Source organism: Gracilinanus agilis, chromosome 2, assembly GCF_016433145.1.
Source record: "Gracilinanus agilis isolate LMUSP501 chromosome 2, AgileGrace, whole genome shotgun sequence".
Classification (NCBI taxonomy): domain Eukaryota; kingdom Metazoa; phylum Chordata; class Mammalia; order Didelphimorphia; family Didelphidae; genus Gracilinanus; species Gracilinanus agilis.
In genome coordinates, this window is record NC_058131.1 from 538,500,425 (window position 1) to 538,512,926 (window position 12,502).

The following is a 12,502-nucleotide window of genomic DNA, read 5'->3' on the forward strand; positions in this document are numbered from 1 at the left end:
AAAAATCCTAGAGAATCAACTAAGAAGCTTATAGAAATAATCAACAACTTTAGCACAGTTGCAGGATACAAAATAAATGCGCATAAATCATTAGCATTCCTATACATTTCCAACACATTAGAGCAGCAAGAGGTAGAAAGAGAAACACCATTTAAAATCACCCTAGACAATATAAAATACTTAGGAATCTATCTACCAAAACAAACACAGCAATTATATGAAAACAACTACAAAACACTTTCCAAACAAATAAAACTGGATCTAAACAATTGGAAAGCCATTGATTGCTCATGGGTAGGACAAGCTAACATAATAAAAATGACCATTCTACCCAAAGTAATTCACCTATTTAGCAGCATACCTATCAAACTACCAAAAAACTTCTTTACTGAATTAGAAAAAACTATAACAAATTTCATTTGGAATAACAAAAGATCAAGAATATCAAGGGAAATAATGAAAAAAATGTGAAGGAAGGGGGCCTAGCAGTACCAGATATTAAACTATACTATAAAGCAGCAGTCATCAAAACCATATGGTACTAGCTAAGAGACAGAAGGGAGGATCAGTGGAATAGACTTGGGGTAAATGACATCAGCAAGACAGTGTATGATAAACCCAAAGAGCCCAACTTTTGGGACATGAATCCACTATTTGACAAAAACTGCTGGGAAATTTGGAAAAGAATATGGGAGAGATTAGGTTTAGATCAACACCTCACACCCTACACCAAGATAAATTCAGAATGGGTGAATGACTTGAATATAAAGAGGGAAACTATAAATAAGTTAAGTGAACACAGAATAGTATACTTGTCAGATCTCTGGGAAAGGAAAGATTTTAAAACCAAGCAAGAGTTAGAGAAAATTACAAAATGTAAACTAAATGGATTTGATTATATTAAACTAAAAAGCTTTTGTACAAACAAAAACAATGCAGCCAAAATCAGAAGGGAAACAACAAATTGGAAAAAAATCTTTATAACAAAAAACTCTGACAGGGGTCTAATTTCTCAAATATACAAGGAGTTAAAGCAATTGTATAAAAAATCAAGCCATTCCCCAATTGATAAATGGGCAAGAGACATGAATAGGCAATTTTCAGATAAAGAAATCAAAAGTATCAATAAGCACATGAGAAAGTGTTCTAAATCTCTAATAATTAGAGAAATGCAAATCAAAACAACTCTGAGGTATCACCTCACACCTAGCAGATTGGCTAAAATCAAAGAAGGGGAGAGTAATGAATGCTGGAGGGGATGTGGCAAAATTGGGACATTAATACATTGCTGGTGGAGTTGTGAACTGATCCAACCATTTTGGCTGGCAATTTGGAACTATGCTCAGAGGGCTATTAAAAAATGCCTGCCCTTTGATCCAGCCAAAGCATTGTTGGGTGTGTACCCCAAAGAGATCAGAGATAAACAGACTTGTACAAAAATATGTATAGCTGCACTTTTTGTGGTGGCAAAAAACTCGAAAAGGAGGGTATGCACTTCAATTGGGGAATGGCTGAACAAATTGTTTTATATGCTGGTGATGGAATACTATTGCGCTCAAAGGAATAATAAACTGGAGGAATTCCATGTGAACTGGAATGACATCCAGGAATTGATGCAGAGCGGAAGGAGCAGAGCCCAAAGAATACTGTACACAGAGACTGATATACTATGGTAAAATCAAATGTAATGGACTTCTGTACCAGCAGCAATGCAATGACACAAGACAGCTCTGAGGGATTTATGGTAAAGAAAGCTACCCACATTCAGAGGAAGGACTGCAGGAGAGGAAACATATAAGAAAAACAACTGCTTGAACGCATGGGTCGGGGTGGACATGATTGAGGGTGTGGACTCGAAACTACCACACCAAAGCAACTACCAACAATTTGGAAATAGGTCAGCACGGGTGTAGTTAATCCAGGCAACCTGTTAGTGTCTCCAAGCCCAAAACCTATTCTCCAAAATGCTTTCTTTGTGGGAAGGCAGGTCACATGGTACAAATGTGTAGATATAAGCAACAAATAGACTTTGGCAGGGTTAACAACTCCAGCCAGGGAGATAGGAATGGCAAAAGAACTTTCTGTAACTCAAAATGATCCAACAATTCAAGAAAGGTTGAGGGCACCAAGCATTACAGTCAATGCTGCAATCATGCATGCAAGAAGTACAGCCAATCTCCATCTCTTGATCAAATGGAGAAATATTTGGCTCAGGGTGCGATTCTGAAGTCCTTATGAACCGAAGCTTCTGAATCAGAAAGAACTAATGGCAATGACATGGGAGTGTGTATAACTAATCTGGGTATAGTAGATGATTCTCAAAGACTGAGCACGGGAGAGCATATGTCTCTAGCAAGCTGCACAGAATACAATGATATTTCTGTGGCAGAAGACCAAGAATGGGAGGACATAATGCAAATGCTCAGAGATTTATGGGACAATTGAGGATGACTATAAAAGGGATCTGCTTTCTCATTCCACCACAAAAGGCTTGGATGAGAAGCATAGGGAACATCCAAGTATTTGTAACAGCTTGCCTCCAGAAGCTTTAAAATTTTGGTTGTAGTCATCAGAATCTCAAGCTCCTGTCTTTATTCCAAGTTTAAAACAACAGGTTAGCTTGGATAAAGAGAAAAGTGACAGGGATTTACCATGTATTCAGAAAGTAGTATCATTTGTAACCCTGGAGGAATCAAATCCCAATGTCCAAACCCATTCCCTTACTTTAGGCATGAAAACACAGGATGAGGTTAGAGAGCAATCCAAATGGAATGTTGACAGAGGCTTGACTTTACCAGTGCAGCCCACTGAATTGCTGGCTGCTGGCAGCTGCTCAGAGAATTCTACATCTACCTTTCTCAACCCCTTAGCTGATGAATTCAAGCCTGAAGCTTGGGGAAGGGAGAGTGGTCAGCTGTCATCTCCAGTGACTAGTGTGCTCAATAATAACATCATTGAAGTCTGTTCAGTGGTTGGAGACACAAATCACCTGACTTCAGCCACACAGAGTGGAGGGCTAGATAGTGAACTCCAGACAGCCTCTGAGCTGAGAGGTGTACGAGAGGTTTGGAAAGGAATAGAAACTGTCTATCAAACATTCCCTGACATAACTGATGGGAAAACTCCCAATCTGGGGGTTTGTAGTTCACAGGATAGCGGAGAGGATGGTGAAACAAGTCAAACCTCCATTTCTATAGCCCTTAGTCAGAGCCAACCTGAAAGTTCCATGGGCTCTACAGAGGTCAGCCTAGTAACCATGGTTACTCACTCTCCAGCTCTCACTGAGAAAGCATGCCTGCTCTCTAAGCCAACATTCTGTATTGAATCTCCCAGTCAAAACTTGCCTGTTTGTGCTGCAGGAAGTTCTAATTTAGCTCACAGTGACCATACAAGACTTGAAGAAGTGCTTGCACAAGACCATATGCAGGACTGGATCCAAACCAAGTGCACAGATACAACTGAGGATTCTTTATTACCTTTAGTCCCAGTAAAGTCCAGTAGCAACAGGGAATCCCTTGTTAGCTTGGAAATTGGGGGGTTGTTATGATAACCTCCTGGATGCTGGGGCAACCACTTCTGTTCTATGTGAGGCTCCCAAAGGATGCAAATATCAGCATAGCTTGAGAGTCAGAGGTGCTTCAGGGATAGTTCAACAGGTCCCAAAGCTAAAAGTCAGTATAGTGAAATTGGGCCCTCTAACTCTTGAACACACTTTTTTTATTAATGCCATCGTGTCCTTCGAACCTTGTTGGGCGAGATCTCTTGTGTAAATTAGCTGCCACCATCCAATGCCAACCAGATGGGCAGATCTATCTCCACCTACCTAAGAGATCTCTGAAACACCATCCCATTTTGTTTTTAGACCCATGTAGTGAGGAACCAACTTACCATCAAAGTGACAGCATCTATCGGGTTCCTGATGATATACCTGATTACATATGGGCTAAAAATTCTAATGAGGTGGGCAGAATTTTGTCCGCTGAGCCAGTGAGAATAGAAGTGAAGGAAGGTTTACAACTACAAATTCCTCAGTTTAAACTAAGCAAAGAGATGATCAAGGGAGTGAAACCCATCATATAGAGTTTATTGCAGCAGGGTATCGTAAGATATGGCTTCCCACAGTACAACAGCCCTATCATGCCTGTGAAGAAAGCCAAACTATCTCCTGATGGGAAGACTCAATGGTGTTTTGTACTAAGACCTTAGAGCTGTTAATAACCATGTGCAGAAAACCTATTCTGTGGTTCCTAGTCCATCTCAGATCAGAACAGCCATACCAAACAAAACTGCTTGGTTTACCATAATAGACCTCTGCTCTGCCTACTTCTCTGTTCCCCTGCACAGAAACAGCCAGCAGCTATTCGCCTTTACTTGGGAGGTCAAATCCATCCTATAGACCCATTTGCCCCAAGGTTTTTCAGATTCAGCCTCAGTCTTCTGCCAACTCTTGCAGAGAGACCTTCAATCGATCACTTTCCAAGACAGCAAAATGGTGCATTATGTTGATGACATCCTGTTAATGTCACCATCTGCTGAAATTTGTCATAGAGACAGCATGCACTTGATTAAAGAGCTGGGCAAGAGAGGCCATAAAATTTCCAACCCCAAGCTTCAGTTCATGAGATCAAAAGTGGAGTATTTGGGATTCATCTTGGAAAAGGGCTCCAGGAGGATTTCCCAGAAGAGAACACAAGACATACAGAGGTTGAGCTTGCCTAGAACTAAGAGGCAGCTCAGGGCAATCATAGGAGTAATGAGTTTCTGTAGAAACTGGATTCCAGGTTGTGCTCTTATCACTAAACCTCTGATAGAACTAATCAGGAAGGAAGTTCCAGAACCATTGAAGCTAACTAAAGAGCATATTCATGCCATTGAAAAGCTCAAAGCACATACTCTATCAGCGCCTGCCCTAGGAATCCCTGACCATGGAAAACGTTTCCTTCTTTATGTTCATGAGGATAAAGGGATAGCCTCTAGTGTTCTCACACAATCATTTGAGAATACCCTTAGACCAGTTGCCTATTATAGCTTAAAGCTAGATTCGGTAATCTGTGGAATACCAAGTTGTTTGAGAGCTATTGCTGCTGTAGCCATCATGATTAGGAAAGCATCTTCCTTGGTATTAGGGGGTGAGCTGAGAGTATTTTCCCCACACCAAGTGGAATCTACTCTGAGGAACACTACACTCCAAGCTTTCACCTCACAAAGGTTATTTCAATACCAAGCAATCCTGTTGGCTAATGGAAACATCACATTTCACTGGTGCAAAAGTTTAAATCCTGCAACTCTGATTCCAGATCTACTTCTGGAAGGAGAGAGTCTACACATCTGTGAAGATGCACTTAACATTGTGCATAAGACAAGGGATGATCTATATGATAGTCCCATGGAAAATCCTGAATTGACACTCTTCACAGATGGGTCATCTTACTTAGTAGGCAATCAGAGATTTACAGGTGCAGCAGTAGCAACAGCCTCTGAAACCCTTTGGTACTCATCCCTGCCTTCTACTATGAGTGCTCAAGGGGCAGAATTGGTCAGATTGATTCATGCTCTAAGGTTAGTTGAAAATCGGAGAGTTGACATTTACACCAACTCCCGGTATGCTTTTGGAGTAGCGCATCATTCCGGTGAACTCTGGAAAAACTGAGGCTTCATAGCATCTAATGGCAAACAGATAGTGTATGGCACTTTCATAAGCCAGCTCTTAGAAGCACTCCAATTACCAGCCCAAGTTTTGGTTATTCATTGCAGAGCCCACAGCAAAATACAAGGGCCAATGGAATCAGGGAATAGAAGAGCTGACATTACAGCCAAATTCGGGGCAAGGTATGGACCAATTTCAGTCCTGAACTTGTCTTTGGTGGAGGAAGTTGATCTCAAAAATGCATACTCCTCAAAGGAAGTAAAGGATTGGAAAAAACACCATGGTGCATACTTAGCTAATGGAGTTTGGCTGGGGGCAAATGGAAAATCTATGTTGCCTAGATCCCTGTATTTCACCTTTTGCAATGCATTACATCAAAAGGGGCATTATGAAAGTCTGGGCCTGGCAGACTCTATAACTAGGTATTGGAATGCTAGGGGCATATATGAAGTTGCAATGAGAGTTGCTCAGAGGTGCAGAATTTGTATGCAGTTCAACTAGACTGTTACCAAAGTCCACAGTTTGGGAGGCAAACCATTAGCCTTTACACCATTTGAATGCATACAAATTGATTACATTACCATGCCAAAGTGTCAGGGCTATAGGTATGCATTGGTGATTATGGATAGATTAGCCAAGTGACCTGAGGCTTTTCCAGCCAGATGCAATACATCAGCATTTGTAGTGAAGGTTTTGCTTAGAGAATTAATACCCAGATTCTCTATTCCACTACACATTGCGTCCAATTGTGGTTCTCACTTCGCACACCGAATTCTAGCTAGTGTGTTTGAAACCCTAGGAGTCAAGCAACACCTGCATTCCATGTACAGACCCCAGTCTAGTGGACAGATTGAGAGAGTTAATAAATCTTTGAAGACCCTAAATGTCCTTGTAATCTTCAGCGTTGATGTCCTTGCGATGATCCGCGAAGTCAGCAACGCCTCCGTTGTGTTATATGATGTTATCACACACGCTATTTAATTTCCATGGGACTATCATTGGCTAAAATCTGTGCTGAATCACATTTGAAGTGGCCAGATGCATTACCTTTGGCATTGTTTCATCTTCAGGTGCCAGCCCAATAGTCACCCTTTGAGATGCTATATGGACATCCACCTTACCATGGCATCTATCACATCTGGGTATGGAATGCAATGAGTATATCAAATTACTCAAGCAGCATTTAGATCAGCTTTATAAGTTGGCTTTGATACATCAAAGAGTTCCCTTTGATTTTAGTCTACATAACTTCCAACCTGGAGATTATGTCTACATTAGAAACTTTACTAGGAAGTCTGTATTAGAACCTAAGTGGCATGGCCCATCCCAAATAATCTTAACAACCCCTAGTGCACTCAAGGTTAAGGGGAGGGATCCATGGTTCCATGTCACCCATGTCAAGCCAGCAAAATATATGTCCCAAAATCAACAAGACCCAGTCATCATACAACACAATGATCAATTGACACCAACCAGCCAACTGAGTAGTAAGACCATAGCAAATCCGCAGTCTAAAGATCAGACCATAGCTTTCCAGCAATTCACTTATGAGCCAGAATCAGTGTAGGAGTCAGGGAGCAGCCAAATATTACACCAAGATGACTATCTCACAACTAAATACAGTCACTTAGTAACATCCATAGATTATCATGACAGTGAAGAAGAATCAGCTACAGAAGAAGAGACAGCATCTGAACTTCAATCAGTTCAAGACCTAGACAGTGACATCGATGAGTAATTGCAAAGGCACAAATGACATCATAATGAACTCTTTGTTTAGCTTCGATCAACTTTATTTAACTGCAAGAAGAAGAAAGAAGGAAAGATAAAATTTCATGGACACACAACTTTGTCACGACACAAGTCAACACAAGTGAACAACAGTTCCAGTTCAAGTTGACAAGCGCACGTGGTAACATCATACAACACAACGAAGGCGTTGCTGACTTTGTGGATCATCACAAGGACATCAACACTGAGGACTACAAGGACAACCGTGACCTGTCTACACAACCAGTGTATTGGACAACAGTGCTGTGAAGAGGATCATCTGATCAGCATTGGACTCATGCATTTGGAAAGCACATCTTAAATCCAACAGAATTCTCACTGCACCCAACACTTTAGAATTCCATCCACTCCATACATGCAATTGGCAGAAGAATTCTGAAGGAGTAAGTATGTCACACTTCATCACACAGTCAGGTAATACTGGACAACACATAATACATTTCTGACTTCACACACACATATGTAATATTAACTTACACATGGGAGAGAAGGGTTTGTCTGCCTTAGCTTAGAGTGTTCCTCTTACTTTGGTTCAGACACCTTCTACTCAAAACCATCTGACATTTCCTTTTCTTTGAAGAATGTAAATATGTAAATGCTTGCTTGCTAACCCTTAGGAATAGCTTCCTTACACTTTAAAGATCAGAATTCATGATTACTCTAACTTGAAAATGGGTTTGATGCCAATGCTGCCAAAGTAAGCACTAGCAGCTGACAAAATCTTGAAGGAGTAGACATGAGTAATACCAGTTATTGCACAGACATATGCAATGCATTGACTCTTTGATACTATTTAATCAATGCCTTCAATGTCATAGAAAGGAATATGGTTAAAGATCCTAAATTTGAAAGTAGGAAGGTAGGTCTTAGCAGTGCCTTCATTTTATTCCTCACTTAGCTCTTGGCTTGACTTTTGTCCTAGGGATAGTTATAAAGCCATTCTATGACTCAGCTCCTTGCCTTTGCAAGACAGTACCTTGATTCTTTCCACCAAATTATGGTTCTAATTTTTTCCCCCTCTGAATGTTTTTTGAGGATTTTTTCCCTAAGAAATAGTCTTTGAAAAGAACTTGTTCTGGTTTCTTAGAGGGTAAATTCTCTTTGTTGTTTCTATGCTTTGAATAAAGTCTAAAGGAAAACTTATATGTACACACTCAGAAGAGAAATTCTTTGGCTAGAGTTGAATTGCACTTTGGAATTGTACATTGAACAATTGTTCGTTTAGTTTAATGAAATCTTTATGAACAGTAAAACCATTCCAAAATGTTGGGCATAAGTAACTATTGCAGAATGATATATATAATACTAGAACAATACTATGTGAAGGAAGTTTGTGGGTGTTGAAGATTGGGGTGGCTGTGGCAAATTCTTACAATAAGATGAGAATGACGTTTGCCAATTAACTCTTCCTTTCACAAAAGCAGTTAGAGGCCATTGTAAGGTTATTAGTTGACTAAATTTCTATGTTGTTGTGTCTCAGAGACTATGAAGACCCAAGAAGAAGGGTAGAGAAAGGGAATAGCCAGTTGTTGGAGCAGTCAGAACACATAGCATTTATCTATTGTTTTGCCATTTATATGGGTGTGTTTAGTGTTGTCCCAAAATAGTTGCAATAGTAATATCAAAGATCACACATAACAGATATAATAATAATGAAAAAGTTTTAAATATTGTGAGAATTACCAAAAGATGGCCCAAAGACATGAGGTGAACATATGCTGTTTGAAAAATGACATCGATAGACTTATCCAATAAAGAGTTGCCACAAACCTTCAATTTGTAAAAATTGCAATATCTGTGAAGCTCAATAAAATGAGGTATATCTGTATCTGTAAATTAAAACTGAATTTGCAAGGTTTGACATACTTCAAAAACATTTGGAGTTTTCTTTTTTATTTTTGGTTTATGACCTATTTTTGTGATTTCTTTAGTGTGGAAAATCCTTTCAGTTACTGAGGAGATTCTGCAAATTTCAACTGTTCTGCAGTTTATAGCTTTAGAATTGACTGGGACATTGAGGTTAAATGTCTTGCCCAAGATCACACATACATTATGTTTCAGAGACCAGACTTGAACTCATATCTTATATCTTTCTACCTACTCACCATGTTGCCTCTCTAGCTACTAGTCACACATAGGAAATGAGGATAAATTTAAATGTCCTGCCAGCAAGTTAAATACCTTTGTGCTTCTAAGTAAGGCTGAGACATGTTTCAATACATGGGTTAGGATCTTTAATCATAAGATCTTAAACTTGGAAGGTACCTAATTGATCCTTTATCAAACATCATTTAATCTAGCCCATATATTATCTGTAATTTTAAAGTTTCATAAACTCAGGCCCACAAAAGTTAAAACAATCAACCCACAGCTAGTTGATGGTGGACTCAGTACGAGAACTCAGGTTTCTTGACTCCTAATCTGGTACTATTAACACTACGCTATGAAAGGGCTCTCAGACTCGGCAACTAGATCGATCTATTAGTTTGACCCAGATTTAATCAGTAAGGGTAGATCAAATGATAATCATCAGAAGCAAAGACAGTTCTACATGGAGAATCAGGTGAGGCCTATGGTTTTTTGTCCCTTCACCTAACATTTATTAGCTGTATAACGGTAGTAAAGTTATTTAATCTCACCAGCCTTATTTCTTTGTTTATGAAGTGATAGAGATAGATAAATAGATAGATTGATTGATTGATATAGATATATAAAACCTAACTTTCAGAGTCATTGAGGGGATCAAACTTACATAACATTTTCTCAAACATTAAAGCATACTTATGGAATTAATTCTGATAGTGTATATTAACTCTGAGAAGCACTAACCTGCTCAGGTTATAACATTACCTAGTCTAATAAATTCTTTTTGATTGATTCTATATAAATCATATATAAGTCATCCAGACAAGGCTACAAACATAATTCAATTCTCAAAGCTGTATCTACCTAAATACTGGTTACTAATAATTAATGACAGTTAGCCTATATGGTAGAAAATAAAAACAAAGTAATAACACAGTTAAAGTATTCTAATTGGGCATAGCGTACATACAAATCATTTCATGATTTAAGATATTATTAGAGAAGAGACATGAAATGACTGATAGAACATTTATAAAGCTTGAATCAGATTTGGTTAGAAAACTATAACTCAAGTAAACCTGCCATTATCATGATTTTGCCTTATAGCCACTGGTTTGAGCTACAATTATCTGCTTCCAATGCAGAAAACAACTTCCTTTCAGCAAACCCTCCCTGACTTAAAAAAAAGTATAGATATTCTTTTATTCTCAGTTAGTAGAATGAACTATTTGTTGCTTTTGAAGAGATAAAATAGTCAGATTCAGAGCAGGATAATGGAGTTCTGTCAATATATTGAATCTGATTTCTTGTAAATAAATAACATCTTTTTATTTCCCTGTCATTATTACCTCTCAATATAGTGAGTTACAGCCCCAAACCAAATAAGTCAATTCCTCTGCCATTCTTTTATATGAGGGAAAAACTGGTGTTATTTTCCCTAGGTGAAAGTGTGGAAGAAAATGCTAGTGTTGTTGTCAAGCTTCTTATAAGACGTCCAGAGTGCTTTGGACCGGCTCTGAGGGGTGAAGGAGGAAATGGTCTTTTGGCAGCCATGCAAGGAGCTATTAAGATCTCTGAGAACCCAGCCCTTGATCTTCCTTCTCAGGGATATAAAAGAGAAATGTAAGTAAATGGAATTGCTTTTGGCAAACACTTAAAATTTGTAAGGGGGTATGGTGACACCTTATACATACTGTGAACAGAATTAATAAATTATGAAATAGCAGTTATATCCTAATTAGAAAAATTTTGGTCCTTCAGTAATATAATTAAAATACTTTTTATGTTCATTGATTCTTCCTGGTAAATGACCCAGAAAATGAGCCTTGCAAATAAGCTTAACACTCTTCTTCTACTATTCTTCATTGCCTCTACTACCACACTTGCTTGAAGTGAGTTACATAACTCTGAGTTGAGAGGGTTAGGGTTAGATCCACATAATCTTTCACAATGTTTCAGTTAGAGGGCACACTTCCTAATTTATACTATCTGCTTTCAAAGTGGCTTATGCCAAAGTTAGTCCATTTAATTATTTTTATGATCTAAGGCAGTTTTGTTAATTATACCACATCTATAGGCTTCATCCTACTGTATCCTTATCTAACAATTATTAGCTACGTGACCATAGGAAAGTTACTTAACCTCTCCAAGCTTGTTCCCTCATTTATGAAGAGGAGATAATAATACGTATAATACTACCTCATGGGGTCATTTTCAAACATCATCTAATCTAGCCCAGATATTATTTGTAATTTTACAATTGCCCCAAACTTAGACACTCAGAAGTTTAAATAAGCCTACAAAAAATATATATCTACTATTAATTCCTGTGTCAAAAGTATGAGGATTTTTAGATAAGTACATTGAGCTCCATTTGAGCGAAAAGATGTTGAAAATTATGTTGTTATTAATATAAATTCTTGATTTTCAGAAGTTGATTATATAGTTACTAAATTAGCTTTTTTTGTTGTTTCTTCTACTTCTGTTCTTTTCTTTTTTGCTGCTAGTTAAAACCCTTTTCAGGCAATGGGGATACCACCTTGCTCCCCTGCCACTTCCTCAAACAGTAGTGAAACTTTTTTTTATTCCTTCTCTTTGCTCAAAGACTTAGTTTTGAAAATCATAGAATTTCAGAGCTAAGAAAAACCTTGAAAATCTCAATCTAATCTTTCATTTAAGAGATGAGGAAACATTAGCTTAGAAAGATGAAGTCACTTACCCCAAAGGTCTCTCAGTGCTAAAGCTAGAACTAGAATCCAAGTCTCCTGATTCCTACACCAGTCTTTTTTTTTTGTTACACAACTCTTTAAAAGAGAAAATAATTGATATTAGTAGCTAAAGATATTTGGAGATAATGTATATTATACTACTTAAATGGTCAGATTTTGAATATGTAATTTTGTTACAGTTCAAATTTATTATGACAGTATCCTCGAGAATATAGAATGATAAAACATAATTTCACACACACACAAGAAA

General features: G+C 38.2%; 1 protein-coding gene across 1 annotated transcript in view; it reads left to right on the forward strand.

The window, feature by feature from the left end:
* RYR3 (ryanodine receptor 3) overlaps positions 1-12,502 on the forward strand; it is a 570,927-nt gene that overhangs the window by 350,502 nt on the left and 207,923 nt on the right. Inside the window, exon 41 of the mRNA XM_044660040.1 lies at positions 10,966-11,146. Coding sequence (XP_044515975.1) covers positions 10,966-11,146 — 181 coding nt within the window. The remainder of the gene's footprint in view (positions 1-10,965; positions 11,147-12,502) is intronic.